Source organism: Lepidothrix coronata, unplaced genomic scaffold (genome assembly GCF_001604755.1).
Source record: "Lepidothrix coronata isolate B3197 unplaced genomic scaffold, Lepidothrix_coronata-1.0 Scaffold154, whole genome shotgun sequence".
Lineage (NCBI taxonomy): Eukaryota > Metazoa > Chordata > Aves > Passeriformes > Pipridae > Lepidothrix > Lepidothrix coronata.
Window position 1 is genome coordinate 690,983 of NW_016690334.1, and position 27,746 is coordinate 718,728.

A 27,746-nucleotide genomic window follows, 5' to 3' on the forward strand; every position below is an offset into this window, starting at 1 on the left:
CCAGCAGTGCTTCCCGAAGCAGGATGTGCTCCTAAGTGCTTGCTTAGCTTTAATAAGACTTAACCACACGAGGCATGTGTTGAGATACTTATTTAGTTCTAATCTGCACATCTTGAAGAATGATATGGTAAAATCACATTGGAAGGAGGTGGTGGGATTCCCCCTGCCTTCAGCAAGTGGATGTGATGCTGTGTTGCAATGGGAAGAATCCTCTTCCCCTTGCTGTCACCAGTCTAACTGGGGGTTTGCCCTTTCCTCTGGCATCAGCCATCCCTGCAGGGATAGACTCATTTAACCCTTCTGCAAAAAAAAGCCCCAACTTTGCAGAATGCTGCAGTGAGAAAAGTTCCTTCATCAAATGACTCCTCTGCGGGAGAGGAGTGAGGGGGCCTGGAGAGGAATGGAAGAGTCATGAGAGAGATGTAGGAAAATGCTTTTTATGGAATGAATAATTTCTGGTGCGGAGGCGGCAGCGTCGTGTTTAATTCTAGTTCGGGGGTTTTTGGGGAGCGCGTGACTGACGCCCAAGGAGGGGTGCAGGATGCTGCTTCTCAGCAGGATGTCATTCCCAAGCTCCATTTACCTGCCAGCCCTCCCGCAGAGACTTCTCCCCCCTGGTGCCATTAACCCATTTCCCACAGCAGGTCCCCGCAGCCTCTCCCAGGAGCTGGTGGCACATCCAGTCCCTGCAGCTGCAGGGAACCACTCTGGGGTCGTGTGTGGCTTGTTTTCCATGGCTGTACCTTTGCTGCACTGGTGAGCAGGAGCCTTCCTGCCCTAATTCCATCTGTGCCTTGTTGCTGCTGGGCCAGGGTTGGGCAACCAGCTCAGGCTGGCTGATGCCCTGTCAGCTCCAGGCTCCCTCCTGCCAGTGCAGTGTGGTTTTCCTTGCCTTGCGTGCAGCCTCCCCTCTCTCCCTGACCTGGCTGTCACCTCCCTGGGGAAGGACTGGCTCTTGCTGTACGTGGGTTAGGTCCCTGCACAGCATCGTGTCCAAACTCTGCTGGGTCAGGAGAAGTGATGCTGGCACTGGGTTTCTGTTCTCTCCCATCCTGGCAGTCCTACCCTTATAAAAAGGGCCGTCAAGACTTTTGTTTTGCTGCAGTATAAATTTCAGCCAAATCCTTCCTCTTGTCCCTGTCACCTTAATGAAGAGTGTGTATGTTAAATGCTGTGAGCCCAAGCAGAGCCTCATTGCAGAGTAAATAGAGAGCATGGGACTTAGGCAAGTCTTTTGTTACTGCTGTACAGGGCTTATGCTTATAACAGCAGCAGAGATTGAACCCAATCCCTGATGAGCTTTCCAGGAGTCTCATTAATCTGTTCAACAATGGATCTGGGTTTTTGTTTTGATCTTTTTCATAGGAGTTAAATTTTTGTCCCTTTCAGAGTAGCTGTGGATCGTGTAAGCACAGCAGTGTTGCTTTCCTAATTGGCTTCAGGTTTATCTGTGTCTATTATGTGAAGGGTTTGCAAGAAGCACCCGTCACCATGGCATCGAAATGCTTCCTATGCCAAAAGCACGTGATAAAAACATACATATACGTGTGCACACACTTTTTTTTTGGTCTGTTAGAAAGTGAAAAGACATTCTGCTGGAAGATCATGTTTTTGCATGATTGTATTCCCCAAATAGTCAGCTTTGCAGATCGTGCTTTTCTGTTCATTGTCATGGCTCTGGTCCACATGCCATCGAAGAGAGAGATGTCTTTCCAATGAGCTTTGGACCAGCCCCTGTACAAGCAGAATTTTGCATTTCTGGTGTTGATGGTTCATACTGGGAAATGGTGCTGGTGCTGTACAAAGACAGAATCAGTAACAGGCCCTGACTAAAACTTACTGTCTGAAAGTCAAGGTGTAGCAAGGGGAGGAGAGAAGGGTGGGGAGGCAGGGGAAAGAGTCCAAATTTTTAGCTGGACTGGTGTCTCCCTGGGCAGACCACGAATGCTCCAGCTGGCTTTGACTTTCTGAAAAATACAGGAGCAGTATGGGGAAGCAAGATATTTAAAGTGAAGATGCAGATGTTGAAGGTGACAGGATTTAAAAGGCTGCATGGCACAAAATACAAGAAGTGTTCCACTATTTATGGCAGAAGGTTCTTCCTCTCTTGATTTCACCTCTTCTTGAATGCACTCAGTGATTGCTTTTCATGTGTGAGTGCTTGTAAAAATGGAGCTCCCTAAACAGATGTGAAGTGTTTGTATGAGTTAATGACTTCACAGAGCTCTGGTTGTTTAAAAACAGTGGCAGTGAAGTTGCCTTGGCCGTGGTCAGTGCTCCTCTGTGGAGCAGATCCATGGAGCAGATCCAGTGGTGGCTGCACACAGATCCATCCTTGGGAGCTCAGTTGTTACTGACTTTACTACCATGCTTGCAGTGGGGTGGGAAGGAGTGTTCCCAGGGGCTCAGAAATCCATGTGAAGTGTATAACCTCTCTGGGATTTGTGCTGTCACAGAGCAGAGGGTGAATGATACCTCACCAGTGATGCCCAGCTGGAGCAGGGTGAAATCCTTAGCCTGAAACCAGGGGTTTGTAATTGATGGGTCTTTATAAAGTGTTTTACTCTGGGTGTTTTCCTACTGCTTCTTTGCTCCCCACAGTCCCCTTTGAATTCAGCTGCCAGAAGAGCTGCAGCTTTGTGTTAGCAGTTACCTCGAGGGCAGACCTGCCTTGTCCGTGGCTCAGATGCAAACAGCTCAGGGAGTGTTTCCAGGGGTGAGACCGTCCTTAAGCCTCTGCAGTGAACTCTCAGAGAAGGAGATTAAGGAAGACAATAAGCTCCTTCTTGCCTGCCTCTCTCTTTGCCTGAGGTACAGCTATTTGTCTGTTGAGAGGATCTGTCTGTCTTTGGTCTCCCTTTTCACCAGTGCCAGAGGCATAAGTTCCAAGTGCCACGGCATCCTGCTGGTCTATAATCCTGCAGCCATCGAGTGCATTCTGTGGTGGCCAGAGGAGCTGGAGGTGGCTGGTGAAGTTTTGCTGCCTTGTCAGTGCTCGGGAGAGTGGCTTGGACAGAGGCAGACACACGGAGTGGTTATCCCAGCAGGGAGCAGACAGCTCTCATGACATTATAAGCACAGCAGAAGAGCTGGTAATTTTACTTTGAAGGATGCCTTTTGGTGTGAGAGAGAAGGGACGTGTTTGCCTCAGCGTGAAGTGGATTTGTGGTTGAGCTGCTGTGCATTCTTCTCGCAGGCTGTCGGGTTTTCCTCCCTCCTGGAAACTTCGTTGGTGCACCCGATGTGATCCCTGTGGAGAGCAATAGGTGATGATGTGCTGGTGGGATGGGAGCTGTTTGCTTAATTTTGTGTGCACACGTCTGAGGGTGTGTGTAAGTGCATGTGCCATCCTGGGAGCAGCTGGGCTGTGTCACAGCTGAGCTGTCAGTCCAAGGACCTCCATCCAAACCCTTGGGGGGTGAGTGTCAACCCACCTGCAGCTTTAGCAGTGTTTGCTGTAATGATGCTGAAAACCAGCTTGTCCTTTGCAAATCTCATACCTGCACCTGCAGGCAGCTGTAAGGAGCCTTTGAGGAGGCTTTCAGCCTTTTCATCCTTCTGCATCAATGCTGGCAGCTGCTGCTTCTGCTTCTTGGTAACGTCCAGGTTTTTCTGGGCTGTTTCTTTGTGTCTAAGTCTCTTCATCCTCAGGCCAGCTTGTTGTGTGGGTTTTCTTCCCTTCTGCTTCCAGAGGTGGGTGGTTTTCCGTGTTAGTCGATTATTTCAGTGGTGAATTTGAAGTTCTCAGAGGGAAAGAAGATGTAGAAAGGTGGTCAGGAGGCATGGACAGACATGGTCTAACATTTGAGCCGAGGGAGGTCACTGCCACACCACTGCAGCACAGCTGTGAAGCCAAGCCTGACGGTGTTTATGGGCTTAGGTCCTGTTATTTGACCTCAGTTTGCATGAGGTTGAGTTGTGGTCACTGGATTTAGTGCAAAGGGATGCAAAGTTTTCCTCAGTGCCAAAGGGAATAATGAAGGCAGAGAGGCCTCAGCTCCGTGGAGGAAAGCAGGTGGGTGTTGGCAACCATTAACACCTTTAGTCCAGCACAGGCAAATTGCAGATTTACTCCCAGGCGAGAAATCTCTATTCCTTTACATTTGTTTATGTAAAGGCAGATGCTCACAGGGCTGGTCAGTTAGATGGAAACCCTGGCTGTGTTCTGGGAGTCTCTTGAAAGATTCAGAAAACCTAAAACCTGTGGAAATGCAATACCAAGACACTGGTCATAGTGTGCCAGAGGTTTGGTGTGGAACAACTTAAATCGGTTCTTTGAAGTTATTCCACTTACGAGTGTAATTTTTGTGCTGTGCTGATTGAACAGAGAGAAGTCAGCAGCCTCAGAAAGGCTGTGCACTGGGCTGTAAAACAGACTGAACAGACTCCTCATTTTGGGGGGTTTGCTGGTTGCATTTCTGCTGCTGCCCTGACAGGGCCCAGCGGTGTGAGGGGCCTTCAGAGGAGGGACCAGACGTGCTCGCTGATGTCCTTGCTGGGATTTTAGGAAGAAGGCAGAGGGACATCTGCCATAGATCTCCTGTTGGATCTCAAGCTAGCATTTCAAAGGTTTCAAGGTATTTGTTGGGGTCTGTTAAGAAGCATTTATAGGAATTCATTCTGCTCCCTAGCGCTGTTTCCCTGCCCGTGGATGTATCCCACAGGATGTTTGTGAAGATGTTTTGTCAGGTGCTCACTTTCCTCCAGAATGGAGAGGGATTTAAGTACCATAAGTGATTTAACTTAATGCTTTTGCAGCTTCATATAAGAGCTCCTGCAAGAGTAACAGTAGGATGTTGGGAGCATGTGGCTACAGTCCTGGCACCTGCCTGTGCCTGCTGGATCCAGAGCCAGGCTCTGGCATCCTGCTGCCAGGAGCAGGACTGGTGTTTGCCTCTGCAGGGGTGCTGAGCTGCACCAGCACCTGATGCCAGCAGCTGGTACACACTTAACTCACGTGTTGGCTGAGCTTGGAGGCGTCTCCAAAGTTTCCTTTCAGAGCACTGTAAATGCAGGCTCGCCGTGTGGTTCTGCTCTGCTGTTTCAGCACAGGGTTTCCTGGAGGGGCTCTGTCTGTCTCAGCATGACCAGATCAGCAGCAATTACACTTCAAAATGAGAGCCCCTTCCTGGCCTTGGAGTGCTGCTGCATTAATGTATAAAATGGATAAATGATTTAGGTAATGAAATGACTTGGATATGGCCATGGATTGAATGAGGCTTCCAGAGCCAATGTGCTGACTCATCACATGAGTCACATCTTAGTCACTTTTAGAATAAGTGCTTCTCTTTTGGGTGCTTCCAGAATGGGATGGGTGGAGATGAGCTTAAAATTTCCACCTCTGCCTTTGATAATTTTTTTAATAACATCTAGATCACGATGGGATGGTTTATCAGACAGAAGAGGAAACAGCTCTATCTTGCAAATCAGGTGCATCCCAGGAGATTTGCCTGAATTCTACACCACTGCCAGACTTTAATTTTTCTGTTTGCTTCCTGGTCAGGCAGAGTGATCTCATGCTTCAGATCAGACTTCTCAAGCTTTTTTCATATCTTACTGTATTGAGTCCCTGTTGTCTGCAAGTCTGAGCTTGTTCTCAAACTCCTGTGCCACCAGCAGTACGGGAAAGCATCCCCAGATAGAAGCTGCCCCCTGAAACACTCATCATTACTAGGCAAATAAAACCCTGCTCCTCTCCACTTTAATTTATATGTAATTATATTTTTTCATTATCAAAATATTGGTAAAGTGAACTTATGATTGGTCAGAAAAATGCATGTGTGTGAGCAAGTGAACAGCATATCTGAGAGCCTGGGGAAACAAGGAAAAATTCCTTTGTAATCCACTGTAAGCTTTAAGATAGCAAGTAAACCCTTTGGGTTTTGCTTTTTCTTTCTAATCTTTCACCTTTCTGATCTCACAGTCATCCTGCAACAAACAAGAGTGTAGGCAATTCCTGATCTAACCAGGTTCCTGATGGATCAGTTGAGCTCAGTGGCACAGTGTGATCTCTGTGTCTGACTCGAGCTGTGCAGGGTTTTGCTGGGGCTTTGCTAAGCTGGATGTGGTTAAACTGCTCCAAATGTTGAAAATGGGGAGGCACTGGCTGTCAGAAACAGACCTGAAAGCACAACTCCAGTGCAGGCATTCTGGTTTGTGTCAGAAATGATGCAGTACTGTTATAAAAAATGATGCTGGTGCTAGATATACTCTTATAAAGGTGTGTTCCATTATAGGAGGAGTACAAAGGCACGTGAAATAGTCAGAGGTCAGGAATAAGAAATTTGGGATTCTCTTACTGACCACTGAGGTCCTGTCTGGGTGACCCTGAGCAAGAGTGTCTCTTCCTAATTCCTGTGTAAATGTGTTTTTAGCCCTTGGTGAATAGGCACCATCTGTAAAGCACAGGTAGGTCATGGCAGGTGGCAGGTACTATGTAAATGATAATTTCCCTTTGAAATGTGTTAGGCTGCAACTTCAAAAACAGGGAGCTGAAGAATTGGGTTTTATTGTTAAACAGAACTGGTGAAAGGAAAGCCAAAAATAGTTTTCTAATGAGTGTCTTTAGTCAGGTAGTAGAGAATAATTCACAGGCTTGTAGGTTTTCAGGTCTCTGTAGCTGTCTTTGCTAGATCTCCTGGGTCACAGATGAGGAGGATTTTACCAGCAGTTCCTCTCAGAGAATTCAAGTCAGGAGGAATGTATCACTTCCTCAAGAAGTTTTCTAGTTTCTTTTGCCTCTTATAATTGCAGAAGGGTTTTTTGTGTATTCTGAGTTTTAAAATGTAGCTAGTGTAAAAGGCAAAAAAAATATGTTAATGCATGATGATAATATTATAATAATAATAAAGGCAAGTGTTAATGATTTGGTGTTTTTGCTGCCCAGAAAACCTTCCAGGTGAGGTTAGTTCATGTGCAGACAAAGCTGCCTCCAAGTGAGTTACCTGTGTGGGTTTATTTGTGCCTCTGCTCCTTGTCTGGTTGATGATTTTGGGTGGTTTTGGCATCCCTTTCCAAATGAGTGTGAGCGTGTGAGCCTCCCAGACACCAACAAGCAGTGAGGAAGGCCTGGAAGATGACTGTTGTCCTCCTCTCCTCCTGGGAGAGGAGCCCTGGATCGGCTCCAGAGGAACTGGGCAGCTCTGTCATTCAGACACATGTGGAACACATTCACCCGGACACTCGTGTAGCATTTCCACATTTTTGAGGCTGAGCTTTCCAGTGCTGTTCACGCTTCAGCATGTGGATGTTATCCCTTCTGATGCCCTGAGACCACAGTTAAAGTTCAAGTGTGTGCTTAAGTGTTTTGCTGGAGCAGAGCCCACATCTCCATCCCAGAGGAGGAGCAGCATGTTGGGAAACTCAGTGGCTGCACACAGACTAATTGTTCTGAGATGCAACCTGGAAGGTGCTGAGCACCCTGGCTGGCAGCCAGCAAAGCTTTTAAACACACACTTTGCTTAGTATTTTTTCACGTTGTTACCGGTCTTGTTCTTTGATTTCTTTTCCCATGGCAACTGGAGAAGGATATCTGAGTAGCCAGAGCAGTGTAATTCCTTTGCCAGCGATACCCTGACCTGTTCCACAGGGATTTCTCACAGGACATGGGACAGCTGTTGGGATCAGGTATTGCTACCAGTTCCCAAGTCAGTTGGCTTCAGAGTTTTCCTTCTGTGCTCTGTTCCTGGGCACAGGGCTGGCCAGGCTGCACAAATGATGCTCAAACTACATTTGTAAACCATATCCCATCTTTCCACGTGCCTTTGCTTGCTATTAAAATGCACAGATCATATTTCCTTTACCCCCTTTCCTCTTAGACTGTGTTCACCTTTCCCTTCCCTTGGAAATTTTGGCAGCAAACTGCCAAATTCAGGTTTTAATTGGAAGTGGTGTCATCTGCAGTGGAGTCCAAGGCAGGGCAGAGAAGAACCTAAAAATCCTGTGCAGGTTGATGGGTTCTAACAGCTCTTAGCTTTTCAAGGTGCTATTCTTTAGCTTTGCCTTCTGTGAGCAGAAGGAAAATGCTACAGCCCAGGTTGGGGACTGGGAAGGAGCTTTGTCTCTACAAGGAGATGGCCCTGTGTGTGCTGCCATCAATACTGGCTGTGTCTCTTCTGTCTCTGTCTTCAGCTGGGGCAGCTCCTCCTGTAGCTCAGCTGTGCCTCACTGGGGCATGTGAAGCAGGACTAAACCCTGTATTGCTGTCAAAAACTGCCAGGACATCTTGCCAGCATATTTACTCTGTTCTTTTCCTTCACCTGCTGACTTGATGACCAGAAACCTGCCCTTTCCCACTGCTCTTGTGGCTTTGCAGAAATGACAGGGCCTTGAATAATTTCTAACACTTCAGAAAGGGTCCAGCTGGTTGAGTATAATGCACAATCCTTGTCCTGGGACACAACAGGGGCACTGCTCTAGTGTCCCAGGGGCAACCTGAAAACCCAGCCATGGCAGCCTAGTTTCAACCCTTTCACTGGGGTGAAATTAGAGTGCCCCAGGGTGGCATTTTCACACTTGTTTTTTAAGTAAAGCTTCACCTGGAAACTTTTTTTTTTTTGGCCCTTTGGTGCTGCAAAGCCTTTTTCATGCTCTGACAAACGCCGAGATTGTCATCAGCCTAAATTTCAGGGATGGCGTTGCAGAGGCTCAAAAGAACATCTTTTTCCCCAGCAGCCTTTGCCTGGATAATCTCCAGTCATTGACCTTGGGGCTTTGAAAGTGCATTTTGGCTTAAAGAGCTAAAGCTTAAGGCTTCAAAAAGGAAGTGGGAAGCCTGCTACCCTTTACATTTCCAGGCAGTGGGGGTTGTGTGTGCACGGACAAGGGTAATTGTAGGGGTGGTGTGCCTGGTTCTGACTCCTGTGGGATCTGTTGCTCATCCCCTGGAGCTGTTCCCTCTGTACAGAGCCTCTGTGCTGCTGCTTTTGATATTGTGCAGGTCAACTGAGGACATGTTTTCAAGTGCCGGGGTTTCTAAAGATGTGAGGATTATCAGAAGATGGGAGTTATCCATGTGGAAATAGAGCAAATACTTTGAGCTCTGAATTTGAAGACCATTTGTCTTGTTTTACAGAGTTCAGTGCTTTCTGCCTTGCCCTGTGTGGTTCTGTGCTTTGCCTTTTGCCTGTGGGTTGCAGGCTGGCAGAGTTGATGAAGTCCTTCAGCCTGTGGACACTTAGAGATGGGTGCTGGGATCATTTCCCTGGTTAAAACTCTGCAGAGATCACCTTGAGTAGAAATCTCTACCCATGTCTGAACTGCTGGGAAGAAGAAAGCCTGCTGTGTTCTGTGCTGTGCACTTTTACTGTAGATTGGCAATCCTGAAACAAGTGGAAAGACTTTTCACTGCAGCTGGCTTACAGAATTTAGCAACTTGATATATCCCCTGAAATACCTGCAGGTCCCTCAAAGGCAGCTGAAAGCTTTCTCCTTGTCTGGGAGAAAGGTAAACCCTCTGAGACTGACATGGATAAATATGAACTTGTTCTGCCTGGTGGCTTGTTCAGTTTGTTGTGGATGCTCTTTAAACAACACTGACTTCAGTGCTGGTCTGTGCTGTGAGATCTGAGCCTGGCAAAGGTGTCTGACACTGAATTGTTTTGCTGTGTTGATGATCTATAGGTGTCCCTTCCTGGATGCCACTTTGCTCCTCTTAAACTGTACCAGCATTTTCCTGCAGTGATTTGCTTTCTGTCATTGATTTCTTATATATTGTGCAGCACCAGGAAATCTGTGAGCATCTGAGAGGCAGAGTTACCCATGGCAGTCGGTATGAAAGGTGCTAATGGGTGCAGAGGAGGAGGCAGGCAGGACTGAGAAATGTGCTGATGGAATAAATAAATGGGGAAGGAGGAAGGAGGTGGCCTGGAAGCGTGTGGGCTGTCTGCTGGGTGCTGATGTGCAGCTTGGGCTGAGACTCTGCTGCTGAAGCAGCAGCCTGTCTGCACGGTTCCACATGGCTTCTTCCCTCCTCCTTAACTTATTTAATTGCTAGTATATATCATGGGCTCTGCTGTGGAGGCAGGATGCAGTCCCACAAGATCAGCTGTTCTGTACACTTGATTTCTGTTCTTCAGGGTGACAGATTGGTGTGTGAGAGCTGGTTTGCCTGGCTGGGAGGCTCCCCTGCTGCTCTTGGAGCCTTTGCTGCAGGCTGGGCTTACCAGCCTAAAAAACCAGACCTTACCCTAAAACCAGAGGGCAGGTGCCTTGTGCTGTGTGTGTTCACACAAACCTGTGCATGGGCTCATTGCTGTGCCTTCTGGTTTTGGTTCTATTTCTCTTATATTCCCTTTTCTTTCTCTCCATACCACAGAGATGCTTTCCATAGCCTTCTTGCTAGTGCCCTGGCCCTGTTTGGATGGGAGGTGTCCTGCCCTGCAGCCCAGTCCCCCAGAGGCACTGTGACAACTGCAGTGGCTTCCAGACAGCTTTGATTTGAGTGCCCAATTCCATTCCTGTGAGATCAGAGGGGATTTGGCCATTGTGGAATATTAGGCTTCACCCTTGCAGACTGATAGGCTGTTCAGGTCCTCTTGGTTTCTTCATTTTTGTTTTCTTCATGTCTGTGTCATCTTCTGTGGCAATTTTGAGGTATCATTATAGCTTGCAGCAGAAGATGGCTCACCTGAGATGAATCCTTTCCCCTTAGCACAACTGAAACTCTTTTTTTTTAATTTAACCTGCCATTTATCTTGCCATGGTACAAATTTTTGGTAAGCTGTTATTTGCAATGAAGACCCTAAATGTTAAAGCCTCCCTCATTCTGAGTTGGCTATTTTTCTCATTAATCAACAGGGTCTGGCTACTGCCTTGCTTGTTAATATTTTTACAGATAATCTAATCCTTTCAACTTTGATGTAACCTGACATTCTCAGTTATTTTTTGAAGCACCCCCTCACTGGCTGTTTAAATCCACCTCCAGCAAGCTGTGCTCCCTGCCACTGCTGCCCCCTCTCCTGGGAATCACGCTGCCTCTCAGCTCAGCAAGTGACAGCTACCATGACACTTCTTCCTCCTCCTCCTCCTCTTCCCTGCTCAGCTTCAGCCCCAGGATTCTGCTCCCTTCATGCAGAGATTCTGCACTGACCCTACTCAGGACCTCTCTGTGAGCTGATGTTGTCTGTGCCCACCTGTGCAACCTCAAGCTGTGGCACCACGTACTCTTACAGGTGGTGGCCAGAAGGCTGCTTTTCCATTGGATTTATGGGGCTTAGCTTTCCCTGTGCATTGTGCACGTTGCATTTGGGGTGTTTCCTGAACTCTTGATGGGTGCTGAAGAGGAGGTTGGGGTAGGCAGGCTCTGAGGTCTGAGTCAGTGTCTGCTGAGAGCAGCTTTGGAAACAGGGTCTCCTGAGTTTTTGCTCTCCTCTGACACCAAACTGAGTAGTGGTTCAGATGTTGTCCAGGCTGTGTGTGCACATTAACATGCCCAATTCCCTCATATTGCTTCCCCTAGGGTCTCTTGGAGGTAAGGCAAACCATCCAGTAAGACCAGGCTTGGTGCTCTCTGCCCACACCAACCTCCCCCATCCTCCCACCCCTCAGTGCCACGGTGTCAGGAGCTGACACCAGGCTGGCTCAGTGGCCAAGGGGCCTTCCCCTGCAAGGCTTTTGTGTCCCTTGCCACAAGGGCAAATGGGATTTGTTATAATCCAAGCTCAGGTTGTCTGCAGAGTTGGTGTGGAGTTGGGTGTTGGGATGTGCTGGTTTGTGGTCTCTTCTGGGCTGTTGCAGAGCTGGTGAGTCACAGCACTTCGCATCACTGCAAGCAAAACCTGTGGGATATGTGGGCTGAGTGCCTCTCATTGACCATTCCCTGTGCTTTCCCAGCTGTAATTTGCAAAATAAAACCACCTCTGATGCTCATAGAGTGATAAACAGCTTTAAAAGATTAAAGCAGAAGCAAATATAGTCCAGTATCAGGGGCTGATGCCCACAAGTCTTACTGAACTTCTGCTATAAAACACAGCAGCCAAACCTGGTGTACCAAAGTTGTTTCTAGTCAGGGCTTGAGTACAAAGGAGCACAGCTCCAGTTCTTTAGTGTTGTCCCCACTGAAGACATGGTTAGAATGTGCCAACAGAGCTTTACCCAGTCAGATAATGCTCTCTCAGGGCTCCTGTTCCAGCAGTGGTATCTGGAGTGTTTATTGTTAATATTGCTCTCCCTTAGACAGACTTGGCACTCAGTCTGTCCAAACACTCCTCAGTGTTTTCTTGTTGCAGGAATTTCCTTAAGTAGAAACTTTTTTTCTTCAGAGTAATTTTTGGTTGATTATTGCTTATATATGCAATTAGTGTAATTGCATCTGGTTATGCAAATGTATTTAATCGTCTAATTGGAACACGGAGGGATGAAATATAATGCAGTTGGGAAATCTTTTGTGAAACTTTGCACAAGGTGGTTGTTATTTCTCGTGCTGTAGGCTGGTAGAATGGAGATTTTGGTTCGGCATGCTGACTAGTTTCAAAACATGTTTAAAATATGCTGTTAATTGCTCTTAAAACTGGTTACATGGCCTTTGTGGTGTGAAGGGCTGTAACTTATATTCTTAACATGAGAATACCAGAAGCTGGCAGCTGAGTTCAGCCCCTCTGTCTCACATCTGCATCCACACCTTACACCCAGAGGCACGAAAGCATCAGTCTTTCATCAGATGCAAACCCCAGGTTCTGCCTTCAGATGGGGTCTGTCATGGGAAAGAGAGGGAGACCAGGAGAAGCACAGAGTGCTGCACCATGGGCTGCTCGTTGTCTGTAGCTCTGGGGCTGAACTGGCCCTAAAATCCCTTTGGGAAGCACCCTGTCCTGGGAGGGACTAAGAAGGAGGAGGTAAAATGATGCATTTTCCAGACCGTGGTAGGGAGAAAAATCTGGCAGGAGCGGGGTCTGAACCTGCTTTTCAAATTTCTCACCCAGTGCTTGAATTGCAAAAACTGCTGCTCTTTGTTGTTCAGTGGTTACTGTTAAAGCTGTGCAAGGAGCTTCACAGAAGCTTTTAGATCTAATTTTCAGCTGTGGCACAACAGCCAGGCTCACAGCCAAGAGCTGTGGATAGAAGAGGGAAAGGGACTGGGATGATTACAGCAAGATTGAGAGATTTTTCAGCAAGACATGTTTGTCTGTGCTCTGAAACAAGAGCCTTGTGAGCTGCAGGACAAAACAAATGTATGGGGGGTGTGTGCAAAAAGCACCAACAGTATATTCTTATTCATTATTTGGATTGTGTTAATGACTTCTGCTTTTAGTCAGGAATTAGTACCAAAAGTGATTACTGCCCAGGGAGAACACATCCCACGTGGCCAGTGTGGTGGTGCACACCTGCCTGGATTAGCTCTGCAAAAGCTGCAGGGATTTGCTTCTTTTTCAGCTTCACAGAGCTGCAACTTCTTGTCATCCTTTGCCTCTTGGTTTGGGCTGCTTTTCAACCAGTGATGTCTGAAAGTGGTTTTCACACATGCCAAGAAGCTCCTGTGCTTCTCCTCACAGCAGCAGTGTGAGTGGAGATGGGCAAGAGGCAATCTCATCCTCAGGTGCCCTGCTTGCTGTGCCAGGGGCTGGCAGAGCTGGAGTGAAGGCCAACATAAAATCATACAATCACAGAATGTTAAGGGGTTGGAATGGACCTTAAAGATCAACCAGTCCCAACCCCCCTGCCATGGGCAGGGACACCTCCCACTAGACCAGGTTGCTCCAAGCCTTATCCAGCCTGGCTTTGAACACTGCCAGGGTTGAGGTATCCACAACAGCCCCCTTGGGCAACCTGTTTTCAGTGTTTAACCACGTTAACATGCTCTGAATCGAATTGCTGCAGGAAAAATAAACCCTCTGGCTGCTCTCCCACCACAGCAATGAGACCCATAAGGGGTTGGCACCATAGATCTGAAGATCCATGTGTTGCAAACCACTTGTGGGGTTCGAGGCAGCTCAGATGTTGCTCCAGTGCCTGGCTGTGGGACCAAGTCTCCCTTAAGCTTCTCCAGACCAAAGATGTTGGAGTGAGCTGGCTGGACTTTGGACAAGTGCCTCCCCTGTGTGTAAAAAGGTGGTGGGGTCAGGATGGAGTGTGTGGAATTACTTCCCTCATATTGGGGTAACAGAGTAGCACTGAGTGCTTGGGAAAGTCCTGCAGAACAGGGAGCACAGGAGAGACTCCAGGAGGGAAACACTCCTAGGCTGTAGTGCTCAGTGTGGGGAGACAGCTCAGGCTCTGGAAGGGACTTGCTGACTTAATATTTCTAAAATGTCATTCGAGGAGCTGTCCAGGACTTGTCAGCCCAGCCCAGGACATGCTGCTTCTCTCCTTAAAGGGAGTTTGTGCTGCCAGTTGACAGCAGTCAGAGCAGATTCTTCACCATGGCTCTGCTGCTGGGGGCAACATCTGAAGGGCACACACACAGGGTGATCCAGGACAGGGCTGGATGTGCTGCCAGCTCTGCCCCAGGCAGGAGGGAGTTCCTAGTGGGGGGATCTCACCTGAGCTGGTGGATGCTGGTGATGGAGGTGACATCCCCTCTGCAGGCAGCCTGTCCTGGTACATGGATCACTGCACTGTTCAGAAAACTTGGCCTGATTCCTGACCTTGACAGTGTGTAGTAAAGCACAGACTAAATCCTGCCGTGATCTTTGGGAACTCTCCCTTGTGAGAGTGCCAGTGGGTCTGGTGTGGTCAAGAGGCACCTAATGGATGTGCCTGCAGGCAGGGTTTCAGTGTGACAACCCTGCCAGTCCCCAGGCTGGCACGGAGGGTGCCAGCCATGAGCATTTGGAGTCTCTGACACTGAGCAGCAGCAGAGTCGCTGCCTGAACGCTTTCTGTGCAAATTCGAGTTATTGTTCACTGTGATTGTTTTACTGCAACGGCCCTTGGTGCCTCAGAACAGGGCAGATGTGTTCTCAGGGACACAGAGGGGAAGCAGGATGAGGTGGGCTGCGGGCAGCATCCTTCTCTTAACCTGGGAACTGCGACAGATGAAGCTGTAAAGTCACTTCTCTGGGTAGCCTGTAGCAAAATTGGGAAAGGAAGCTGGATTTGCTGAGACCCAAGGCCTTTTAACCTCCCTGTCTTTTCTCATAGGAACATTTCTAGGTAGCCAAAAGGATGGACCAGGCAGTAAACTAGATTTACAGTTTTTTATTTTTCAAACAATGCTCTGAAATACTTTATCGAGCAGCAAAAGTGATTGCATTTGCTCATCTCCCACTCCCACGTACAACACAGAGAGATTTTCTCCAGGATCATATTCCTTTCAAAAGGATTTTTTGTACCATGCTCTGCTCAATGCCTTTCTGGGAAACATGTGCAGCCATTTGATAAATATATTGTGAAAAACACGGCTGAAGTGGCAGTCTGCCTGCAGCAGAGGAACAGCTACAGGGAAAAATGGTAAATAAGATATCTGTAAGTAAATTAATTTTGCTCATATAAGCTTGTTTGCAGCTTTGGTTCATGTCTGCAGCATAATCCCCTGATCTACAGGAGGTGTTCAGTGTGGTGGGGGATCAGAGTGGAGAACGTCAGGCCCAAAGCTGTGCAGGAGCTGGGAGAAGGTGGTTGTGGAGTTTGTTTTGTTGGGATTTCCCATCCCAGCAAGCTGTGGTTGTGTCCCAGCCTGACAAACTGCAAATCCACCATTGATTTTTGCCTCGCAGAAATTGGTAATTGCCTTTTGTGCTGAGTTGATGCACAGCGAGCCTGGTCTGTGTGAACTGATTTGCTTATTCAGAGATCTTTGCTTTCCAATATGGTTTTGGAGGATTTATCAGTGAAGAGGAATCCTTCAAAACAGCAGAACCTGAAACAAAGCCCAGTTCTACACGTGAACAATTGTTTCCTTTAAAGTCTGCTGGATTTTTTAGCCTACTTTTAGCAGCACTGCATTATTTTTGTGACGCCGTGCGGGTCTGTTTGTTTTGATCGGATAAACTGATTTATGGGGTTTATCTTCAGTTTATCTATTTAAGTTGTCGATTAGCTGAAGATTTATTTTGCAGCCTGTGCTGTGAATTAGAGCTGTGCTTCAGCTTTTGAGGGGGTGACACCCTGGTTTGGGTGATGAGGAGCTGTGCAGGTGGCTGACACGGGCATCGCTGTTTGCTGGGACCTGGCTGCTCTTCCCAGTGCTTCCAGCCTTTTTTTCCTGTTGGCAGAGCAGCGTGACATGCCCAGGTGTTCAGTCCAGGGGGGTGATTTGTGGGCTTTTGTGTCCAGTCACACAGCAACAGGAGCAGATTCTTCCTTCCCCTCACTCCCACCTATAGGAAAGACCTGGTGGGAGGAGGAGGGAAGAAGGTGGGGGAGCAGCTGCAGGTTGATTTTCCTCCTATGAGTGAGGAGAGCTGTGAGTGTCCAGAAGCTAAAGCTGCTGCGAGGAAAGGCCCTGGGTTTATTTCTCTGTAGGCAGAAGAGCAAAGCTAGGCTTTTAACTCAGGGTGGAATTAAAGGTTTCCCCCTATCCCTTGTGCAAGCTGGATTAAATGGTGGAAGCCTTTTTACTGCCTCCCTCCCTTCATTTAAAATCAGCTTCCAGCTGGGGCTTGGGGGAGCAGGGAGGTGTGGCAGAGGGGAAGCTCATCCTGCTTTGCCTCTGTGTTTGTGTCCATGTGCAGTGTGTGCTGGACCAAACCCCACACCCGTTCCCTTGCTGCTCTGAGCCACCCCCAGTGCCTGCACCGTGGCTCCAAAAGGGATTTGTGCTTTGGGGTTGAAGCTTTAAATATAGTTTGAAGCTTCAAATATAGTTTGAATATAAGCTTTTAAAGCTGATTTCACCATTTCATGTTTTGAGTGAGTGACACTTCTGTCAATATGTTTCGAGCAAGCCTGCAGAAAAGACGGGAGAAAGGGAAAAGGGGAAATAGTGGGACGCAGGGAGGAACATCTTAGATTTGGATATTTCCTTTCTGTGACACCGAGTGCCCAGGGTGCATCCCTGTGACTGGCACATCACCTAGGGTGAAGGCTCCCATCCAGATCTTAATTTAGTTTCTTATTGATATTAAAGGTTGCTTGAGCTTTGCTGCTGTGGGGCACAGAGTCCACTCTGGTGTGTTTAACTGAGCGTTGCTGGGCAGCTTTGAGCCTGGCTTAACCTGTGCTCCTTGACAAGAGCAAGTTGTGTGTCTTCCCAGGCTGATGCTGGATGGGGCTTTTTGGACTCACTCCCACCCTTTCCTCATATAAATGAAATGTAGATGCAGGTGTCACCTGGCTTGCAGGGGTTTTATGCCCAACCTGCTTTGCATACAGAGAACTGAAGGTTGCAATATTTCAGAGTTAAGGCTGCTCCGGAATTCTCTGGATGCAGGCCAGGATGCTGTGAGTAAGGCTAAGTTCTCCCCCACTGTCCCCAGAAACTGGGCAGAGGGATGAGATGATGCAGTGCTGCATCCTCAGAGGTGATTAAGGGTTGAGAGCCATGTGCTGCAGAGGATCATTTCCTGCTCTGGACTGTGCTGGGGAGACTGAAATCTGTTTTAAATTGAGACTGAAACTAGCATCCAGGAAACAGTGATTTTAGGCAGCAGTTTTAGCTTTCTATTGCACTTCTGTGTTCTGTAGGTCTTTTCCCAGGGAAAAGCTGATTCCCACATGCTGTAATCATTAAGCATTGTTGATTGGCACCTCAATATAGATATTATACGTGGTGGGCAGCAAGGTTAAAGTGTGTTTGCACACAGGCTGTAACTGTGGGGGGCCAGGGGCGACCCTGCAACCAGGTTGGCTTTTAAATTCTGCCTTTGCTGTTGACTAAATTGGAAATTACGGTGTGGAAGTCACCAGGCATGGCTTGACTTCCAGGCAGTTCTGTGACACTCTCTAAGGCCCTACAGGGCAACAGAGAGACTGGGGAGCCCTAAATGGCCGTGGAGTTGTTGTTATGCCCGTTGGGTTTGGGTACATGCCAGGAGCTCTTGTATCCTATAAATAAGAATTCAAGAGGTCGAGAGTTCAGTCCTTTACCCTCAGCTGCACTTCCCCTGTTGCTGTAAGCTCCGGTTGGCTGTTGGTCTGGCTGCAGAAGGAGAAGTTCTCTTTAGCTGTGTCACTTGTTGCACATCAGATAAAATCTCATTTTTATCACTTTCCTATCAAGGTCAGTGCCTTTTGTTCTGAGTGTTTGCACCTTGTTTACAGCCTGCCAGCGTTTTGCCTTCCCTTTCTCGTGTGCTGGAAGAAGCCAGAGTTGGCTGTCTGGGTTATGTCTGTGTTGAGTGAACATTAGTCCTCAGTTTAGCTCTGTTTGTGTTTCCTTTCAGGTGTTTCATGGAGCTTTTCCTCCGTGCCCTATGCTGCCTGTGAGGCTTAGTATTGCTGCTCTCCACGGGGCCATCTGAGACCATACAAGCTGGACACACCATGGGAGACTCTTCAGGAAATGCCATGGATGGAGGCACGGACACACAAACTGAACTGGCAGAGCGGGTCGCAGCCATAGATGTGTCTGTTGTCCCAGACAGAAGTGACCAAAATGGTGAAGATAACGGTGAAGAAAATGACACAGTGTTTTCTGATAATGTAAAGGACATCCAAAGAAATGGAGTCAACACTGGCATGGGAACCAATGAACTTCTGCCTTCCCCGCAGTCAGAAGATGCCCAGTTGAGGCACGTTCCCAAGAGACCTCCCACTAGACCTGGTCTATCAAGTAGGAAGTTGTCTCTTCAGGAAAGATCATCAGGAGGTTATTTGGCTTCTAGCAACACCCCAGGTTGTGGTCCTTATGCCACAGGACCATCACCACGTATAATGAGGAGACCAACGATAGAGTCCAATCGGGTCTCCATCTCAGATTCTGAGGTAGGCATGTTCTCCCCTACAGCTGTGGGGTAGAGATGAGGTAAGTCTTTCTTAACTGGTAATGGGAGCAGTCTTCTGGAGCAGTAGATCTGAAAGCACTGTTATTTCTAAGGGGGAAAAAAAATCCCTGGAACCAGGGATCATATTGGTTTGGAATGGCTCCATCCCCCAGACCTCTGCTGGGTGTAACCCTGGTCCTGACATTTGGCTCCTTCAGCCATTACCTGCTTGGGATGGTCCTGTTAAGGACTGTTGTGTCATGGTAGAAGGCAGAAGGTCTTTCAGGTTGTTCAGAGAAAGGGCTGTGGCCAAATGACTTTGCTCTCGTGTCCCTGCTGTGTGCACCCTTTGGGAATTCATCAGTCACAGCAGCTTTGATGGTATTTTATGGAATTAAACTTCTGGAGATTATGTATCTCCTATTGTGTTTTGCCATAATTGCAGGCATGATTTAATTTTATAAAGAGCTTAAATGCACTGGAGTTTCCTGCTCCTGTCAGGGCTTTCCTTTGTCTTTGAAGCATTTGTAACAGCAGTGGTAACCAAGGGCTGTGACCCTCCTCTCCTTCAGAGGAGTGTCTGGGTGGCTGTGGTTGTTCCTGCCATCCATCTTCCCCCTGCTCTCCTGGTACCACACCTGTCCTGGAGGTGTGACACACTGTCAGTGGTCGAGTGTCTTGATGGAAGCAGCTGCTGGTTGCAATTCCCAGTGCTGTGATGTGCTGCCGTGGGGAGGGCAGGGAGCAGAGAGAGGGGCTGCTCAGAGCACACTGCCCAGTGTCAGGATGAAGACACTGAGCCTGAAGCAACACAGGGACCAAGATCGCTGGAGTTTAGATTTTTATATGGGTCCAAGTGGCCTGAAGCTTAAATCTTAGTGTGTGGCTTAGTGTTTCCCTCCTGAGAAGTGGGTGTTTTCTCCTTGCACATCTGAGAGGATGGGGCTGTGCACAACCAAATCAGCCACTGTCCTCTGGGAAGCTGTGCAAGGCACATTAGCAGTGGGATGGATGCATCCCCAGCTGATCAGAGGTTACCTGCAGAAGGTGCACTGCAGAGACTGCAGCTTCTTTGACAGCAGCCATATGCTTTAATAAGGGAGTCAGGGAGGGAAGGGAGCCGGTTCTTGGAAGCAGGACGTGACTTGAGTGCCAGCTCTCCCATCCTGCAGTGCTGTGACTGTGCCAGGAGTGAGGCTTGTCTGAAACCTTTCAGGGTAACTGCAGTCGAGTGTGACTGGCACGTTCCCATCTGCAAGGAAATTCAAAGTACTCCATCCTCTTCCCCAGCATCTGCATCCTGGGGAGCAATAGTTACTGCCTAGGGCTGGGAAACGCTGAGTTTGAAATGCAGATGTGGAGCCTTTGTGTCCTTGCTCCTGCAGCAGCTCTTTATGCAGTGCTGCCTTTTTAATGGTCACTTTGATGTCACTTGATTGTTGGAGCCCTGCTCTGGTGCAGCCCAGCTGTTCTCATTGGAAACCATCATTCATATTGATGGGGAATTGCTGTGGTAGGAGGGGAGGGGAACCTGGGAGAGAGCTGGGCTTGTTCTGAGGTGGGTGCTCGCCCTCACAGAGGTGCTCTTGGGAGTTGTGCTGCTTCTTCCCAGCTTACAGGGATAGTATCCATATCCTGTAAGGAACAGCAAAAGGACTAAGGAAGATGCATGTTTGGTTATAGGGTGAAGTTTGAGGCTGGGCACTGAGTCATGAGGAGTAAGTGTCGGTGTGTGCAGCCTGCACACAGCCCAGCTCCACGTCCTGCCTGTGACCTTCCAGGTGCTGCTAAGTGGTTGTTGTGTTCATGGCTGGGACAGGCACTGCCAGTCCAAACCCAAGCTGTACAGCTGAGATACAGCAGGGCACTCAGCAAGAAATGGAGAGCAAGTCGTCTGTTCTCTGTCAGGGCTTCTAAGAGTTACCGGGGACTCTGTGTTGAGGTTTTTGGTCCTGTTGGGGATAAAATAAGACTGTGATGAGAAATACAGTCACAGTGCACTTACCAGCTGCTGGTGTGTGTCTGTTGATCACTTTGATGCACAGACCCTCAGTGAGCAGGGGGGTGGTGGGTCACTCTGACAGGATCCAGCTCACCGGTCACAACAGTGCCCTGACCTGCCTGCAAATGACTCTGTGACACACCTTGTTCTAGGCAAGCTGCACATTTGTATTCCAGTCTGGGTCTCTCACCTGCTTAAAACCCTTTTGGAGTTGCTCCTTTCTCCTTGCATTGAGTATCCACCACCATCAGTCAGTGCCTTCCAGGAGGCAGAGCATCCATCACTCCAGCTCGTGGCTGCTGCCCGAGTCACTCACAGGCTGTGCAGAATTGGAGATGAAGTTGAGGAGCATTCAGGCTTTATCAGTGGCACCCGAGCAGGGACCATCCATCAGGAGCAGGGAGGGATGGCAGAGCTGCCTGTCACAATTTCCTGTCACACTGATAGCCATCTCAGACTGAATCCGCTCCCCTCTTCATTCAGAGATAGCAGGATGGCAGCTCCCTGCCTGCCTGTCAGTGATGCTGTACCCTGGACTGATCTGGAGAAATAATGGAGAGATGTGATATGTGGAGATGGAATGTGGGGCTCCAGCAGGAGGTGAATGTTCTGTTGTTCACTGATGAATTATGGAAGAACATTGTGTTCTCTGGGAGAGATGCTGCTGAGCTTTTTAATGCTGGTTTAATATCACAGGCTGGGAGGAAAACTTCTGTCCAGGGATCAAGAGGGCCAAGAGCTGAAGCTGAGCCTGTGGTGCTGAGAGGGGATTCATCCAGTGCCACCAGCAGGCAGTGAATTGGGCTGTCCCATCACTGGCACCGATACCACAAACACCCTTCTTCCAAGTGCTTCTTGGGTTTGGTTTTAGGAAGATAGTGGCTCCTGGGCTAGCAGGGCTGGGGATTGTTGTATTGCACAAAAACTGTTCCCTGTCAACCAAGGAGAGCCACCAATTAGCCAATTGCCCTGGCACAAAGGTTGGCAGCTGCTGGTGTCTTGCAGCCACTGCTAAGTCTGGATCTGCAGTATTAACTCTGCAAGAGAAGTAACCTGTTCTGCTCTCCTGACAGCATTGTTTTGTGCTTAATTGACCTGATCTGTCATATCTCTATCAAAAATTCATCTGTAATTAAAAAATTTCCCTGTTTGTTCCCCTCCTTTCTTAGGTTATTCATGGGCTATGGCCTGGAAGGTTCTCTCAGTGCTGCCTTCTCTGGCAGGAGTGCCTGGTTGGATTTCTTGCTGCCTTTGCTGCCTATCAGTGCTTCTCTCTACCAAGGGAATGGCTTTGCCTTTAGCTGTGGCACAGAAGTGATTAGCTGAAGCCATTAAGGGTACATAAAGCTGCAGAGCTGAGGCACAGGCCCCAGAGTTTAGGTTGCTGGCCCATTTTGCCTCTGTTGATGTGATGTTCCCAGCTCCTGCTCAGTGCTGGCAGCAAGGCAAAGAGGAGAGGATTTTCCTGAGGCTGCTAAAAGCAGCTTCTGCTGTGCTGCCCAGAAGGTGCCCCAGTGCTTGTATGTCCTAGGAAAGGACTCCAAAGGTGTTTGTACAGAGTGGTGGATGTCTTGTGACTGTGTTTGACAGAACTTGTCCTATCTAAGATGGCAAGGCTTGATCAGTGAGAGGGGAGAGGTGCTGCTTGTTGGAAAGTGGCATTTGAAAGTGCAGTGCTGGTGGGGTTTTTTTAATTCTGTCATCCCAAACTAACCTCTTTAGGCAGCCAAGAAAAGTCTTACTTGGAGAGTGGCTAGGAGAAAAATAGAAGTTGTCTTTTTCCAGGCTTTCTCCCCAGACCTGCCAGCACAGTTAATTGCTTTATGCTATCTTTTCTCTGGTCTCTTCTGGCTGAATTGTCCTTTCCCTTTCACATGTTCCCTTTCTCTCCCTGCATCCACCCATTCCCTGGCATCCCGGTTCCCCTCCCCCGGTGTCCATGTGGTCTCTCCACCCTCTGGGATCAGTAGGAGGCTGTTCCAGTTCCCCACTGCCTGGGCAGCTCTGCAGGTCGTGGCCGTGGGCTGGAGCCGTGTGTGCTCCAGCAGGAGTGGAGAGGATGAGTCAGGGTGGTGTGTTCTCCCTCCTCGGAGATGCTCCTGGCCTGAGGATGAGCTGACAAAGGGAATTTTCCTAGGCTCGGTGTCCGTGGTTTACCACAGAGGCATGGAAAATAAATCACTTCCTTGTCCTTTCTTTCCTTGGCTTTCCATATTGTTGTCATAGCCCCCTGCTTGTTTGGCCAACCGAAGGTTTGAAGGAACTGGTGTTGAGAGCTGAGAGGCAGTGCCTTGGTGCTGGGCTGATCCAGGTCTCACACTTCTCCAGCCTCTGGAAGCTGCCTTGTTTTCTTCATAAAGTGATTTCCTTGCTGTGCACAAAACAAAACTCATGTGGGACCAGGGCAGAGGTGGGGACTGAGCTCCTGCTTAGCATGGGCTGAGCTTCCCCTTCCCAGCCCCTCGAGTCCCACAAAGGAATTTCTTCTGGAGGTCTTACTGTGGTGCTCAAACCTGAGCTCTCCTGAAAAGATCAAAGATACTTGGAAAACATTTCTTCAAAGACGACTCCCCCACAGGCATTGCTAATTTCTTTTCCTGTGGTTAATTAACCTTTATTTAAAGTTACATTTCCAACTCCTCCAAGGGTAAGGTTTGAGAGAAGGAGAAAGCCCAGAGCTGCAATTGGAGAGGGGCTGGAAAGGGGCTGCCTTGCTCCCCCTGGTCCCAGTCCCCCTTTTCAGCCACTCTCCCAGTGATATTCCAGGGACCTGGGGAGTGCCCAGGCTCCTGCATCCAGCTCTGGGGTCCCAGGTGGGTGCTGAGCTTTGTGCCCAGCCATGGCCAGTGCTCCTGCAGCAGTGCTGGGCTTTCTGTTTTGCACTTGGGTTTGGATGTTGTTTAAAATTCTGTTTATTTTTCTTACCTCCATTAGGTCTGGCCTTCCTGTCTGTCTTTCTCTGTCCCTGAAGAACTTTCTAATTTGTATTCACTGCTGCCCTTAATACCCATTTTCTGACCTTTATTTTCATTTTGTCTGTTTTTAGAAGTTCTTTTTGCTTCCCCTTCCAGGCAGGATGAGTTTAAACCCGTGTTCCTTCATTACTGGCTTTTAGTTCCCACTTTTTTTTGTCCCATGCTTCTCTTTAATGTGTATTTCTGAATTGCTGAAAATTATAGTTCTTTTCAGATTGATAAATTTAACTGCTTTTAGTGGGCAAAATTCTCCATTATATATGTATGTGTGTAGGTAGTCTGATTGTTTTCAGAAATGTCTTAGTTTGGAAATCAGTGCCGGTTCTTCCTTTCAATCCCTGCATCTCCCCTGAGACAGCAAAGGCTCAATTCTCAACTTTTCAGCATTTCTGTCACCCAGTGGTGACCACAGTGGATTTATGGAATTAGGCCTGAGCTCTGGACTGAACTGTGCTTTGTGATTTTTGACCAATTTTTGTTTTCTGTGGCATTAATTCCTCCCCTTCCTCTCTTGACTAATACCTTGGACATGTTAATGAACGGGGCATCTTGTTTTTTAAGGCAAAACAATTATTGCACACTTGGGCAGACTGAGTCTAATTTGCTATCAGCTTTTCATTAAAGGATCTCATTAAGGTTCTTGCTCTGTTTGTATTTATCAGCAGTTGCAAATACATTGGCGTGATGAAATCAGGAGAATTGTACAATGTTATCTTAAAGAAACACTTGGCCCAGAGATAGGTGTTTCTCTCTGATAAAGGAATTGTACAATTATCCCACTTCCTGCAGGAGAACCAAATAACATAATAACAACCCTGCCAGTCTGCAGCAACACGTGGCAGGAGCTGCTTGAGCTGTGAATTATGGTCTTTCAGCAAGGGGAAAAAAAAGGTAGGAAGCACCTATAATGTGGTTTGATTTTGCTGTGTTCAGCTCAAGTGCTGGAAGCTGGGCAGAAGCTGAAGTGATGGTGCTTCTCACCAGGAATTACCTGAGGGGAGAGGGATGGAGGTGTGGAGCAGGTTGGGATGTGGTGACAGAGAGTGTAAACTCTGGGAGGCTGTGCTGCAGACCCTGGCATTGCCTTTCCCTTGGACCCTCTCTGGGTGTTCCCCTCCCAGTATTTATCCACCCCTTTCAAAAAATCATCCCCTGGAACTGGGTGGCCTGGTGTTGCTCACGAGCTCCTTTTAGCGGCAGTGAAACACCAGAGAGATGCTTCAGGTGGTCAGTCTGGTGTGGGATAAGAATGGTAGTTTCTGGCCAGAGTAAGAGGGGTGGTGGGAATGTGATGGTCAGAGTCAGAGGAATTGGTGCCTTGGACACAGGGACAGGGCACAGTCCCTCCTCAGTTGCACTAAATGCTTTGTGAGGGGGTTTGTATCCAGCACAAAGGGCTCTGATCCTTGAGGATGAAGGGAAAAGATGCCACCATGGCTTGAAACAGAGTGCAGACCAAAAACTCTGTGGCTATGTTTAGAAGGCTGTATTTACTCCTGCAAGTAATCCCTGCTCAGGGGAGGAGGCCTGATAACAGGACCTGGTCATTGCAAGCTTGCTGGTTTGAGGAGCAGGAGATGTGAGGGGGTTGGAGGCTTTCTTGGAGGAGTGGTCGCTTTTCCTGCCTGTCCCAGCCTCTCCAGTGAGTGTTTCCCCATCTGCAGCACTGCAGTTTTCACAGGACAGGGGGGAGGGATACAAAGCTGAGCACAGGGAAAACCAAGGCAGGGGACATAACAGAAAACTGCTCCTTCCTAATTTGTGCAAATCCCCGCGATGGGAAGCACGGCCTCGAGCTGGGAAGTGAATCTGCTGACAGTGTTTGTGAGGGAATTTGTCCTCCACGTGCCTGTACCCCGGGTTCCTGCATGCTGCCCCCTCCTTTGGGGAGGGGGTCCTTTCAGTGGCCTTGTGCCTTACATCTTGGCATTTGCTGGGTCATGCTTTCTCCTCTGGTTGCTCCTTGTTCTGATGGATTGGTTTTTACCTTTGGAAAGATGTGTGCTTTCTAGCAGCAGAGTTAATACACTCCTGTGGCCCCATTACTCACATTTGGCTCTTCTTCCCTGTCAGAGAGGTGGAAAAAACTTCTTTCACTGGCGACAAGGTGAAGATTTAATCATTCCTTGTCTTTCTGACAAGCCACTGCTTGCAGGCTTAAAAAGTCATCAGTTCCCCATTTCTTAATTCTTCACTGTGATGACCACTTGTGTTAGGAGTGTTTTCTGGTTGGTGACGGGGAAAAATCAAAATTATCGTCTACCACATCCATGCTGCATCCCCAGAGGCAGAGGGGTGTTGCTGTCAGTGGGAATGCTGCACGGAGCAGGGACTGTTCTACACCCCTGTTCTTACAAATGGACTGAAGGCATCTGGCACTGCTTTTACGTTGTGGTGCACCCCGTCATTACACCCTTGTCACAGCTTTCTGGGGGTCTGCATCTCCCACCCCTTGGGGTGTCAGCGCTGGATACCTTACCAGCAGCGATCAGACATGCTCAGGGGTGATTTATTACAGCAAATATTCCCTCAGCTGCAGAGAATCCACTACTGTTTGTGTTCTGTAGCAGAGGAGCTTGGCTCCATGTGCTCTCCTTGAAAAGAGTTGAGGGTTCCTTTGGGTGCAGCCACACCACATCCACGGCCCCAGAAGGTCCCTGTCTCTGCCAGGCTGATGCTGGGAAGGGCACAGGCTCATGCTGTGACGCTGGGGTTGGGGTGTGTGCTGGGAGCTGCCAGGCTGGGAGAGCCCTGGGGAGCTGGGCATGGGGGTTTTCCTGCTTGGTGCTGACACAGTCCAGGAGAGAGGGTCAGTGTAACCAGGAATGGGGCTGCTGTCAGGCTCCCTGGGCTGAACCTGGAGCCAATGCTGCAGAACTGGGGTGGTTTTACACCAGCACAACCAGAATCAGAATTCAACCCATAATTATTTTGTCCTGGACTGTCAAAAAAAAAAAAAAAAAAGAAAAAGTAATGCTTATAGTGTAACATACACCAGTTGAAGTAAGATTAAGTCTTTCATTATTTAGCACTCTGCCTCTACTTGAACCTGATTCACAGTCAGTCATTTCCTTTACCAATACTCTAATTATGTTCTCCTTTTGATCTGCAGGACTGTGTGCAATTAAACCAGTACAAGCTGCAGAGCGAAATAGGCAAGGTAAGTACTGGAGTCGTGTTGGGCACAGGCAACCTGTGTGTGCATACACAGGTGGAAAGGCTGTGCCAGCCCAAGGGACCTCACTGGCCAAGAATCTGTGCAACTTGTGTTTGTTTGGGGGGGGTTGTTTGTTTTATTTCCTTATTAGTTTGAGCAAGTTTTATTCAAGGTCAAAGTGGAGCTACTTCCTCTGAAATCTAAATTTATTTTTCCTCCCTCGGAAGGTGGTTAAGCTGGCTCCCTTCCAGGGTGTTTGCTTGCCAAATGTAACACTACAAGCCTTTCATGCATTAATATAACACAACAAGGAAAGTTAAAATAAAACCCCAACAAAAATAAGATGAGGGCAGGTGTTTGGTCCCCATCAGGACTAGGTAAAGTTTGTACGTCATATGAAATGCTCCTTTAATACTAGTCCATGTTTAAAAGCTGCAGAATGATTCAGAAGAGATTGCTCCAAAGTTATTTAGAGGTCTGGGCGGGTGAGCAGCTCAGACTCCTGCACATTTGGACATCTGCCACCGTTGCAGATGGGTCCAGGAGTGGTGGTGCTGCCTGGAAGCTGTACCTGCCTTTGCAGTTGGAACATTGCAGTCAGAAGGGACTGCACCCTGAGCTGCAGAGACCTTCACCAAGAGTTTCATTAGCCCAAACTCCTCTCCAAGATGAGAGGCAGTGGGAGGAGGCACCCTCTCCATCTGTGCCGTGGGCTGTGCTGGCAGGCAGGGAGTAAGGCTGGAGATACCACTGCTGCTGGTACAGCAGATGCCATCCCAAACTCAGCTTCAGACCCACTTAGGGCCTTTGTCA

General features: G+C 48.4%; 1 protein-coding gene across 4 annotated transcripts in view; it reads left to right on the forward strand.

Moving 5' to 3' along the window:
- Positions 1-27,746, forward strand: part of CAMKK1 (calcium/calmodulin dependent protein kinase kinase 1) — a 93,363-nt gene that overhangs the window by 19,455 nt on the left and 46,162 nt on the right. For 3 of the 4 annotated variants that reach the window (XM_017828847.1, XM_017828850.1, XM_017828848.1), the window contains exons 2-3: positions 18,260-18,800; positions 26,889-26,936. In XM_017828847.1, coding sequence (XP_017684336.1) covers positions 18,360-18,800; positions 26,889-26,936 — 489 coding nt within the window. In that variant the 5' untranslated portion in view covers positions 18,260-18,359. Of the gene's footprint in view, positions 1-15,313; positions 15,402-18,259; positions 18,801-26,888; positions 26,937-27,746 lie in introns of those variants that run through there. The other variant, XM_017828849.1, reaches the window with a different exon arrangement.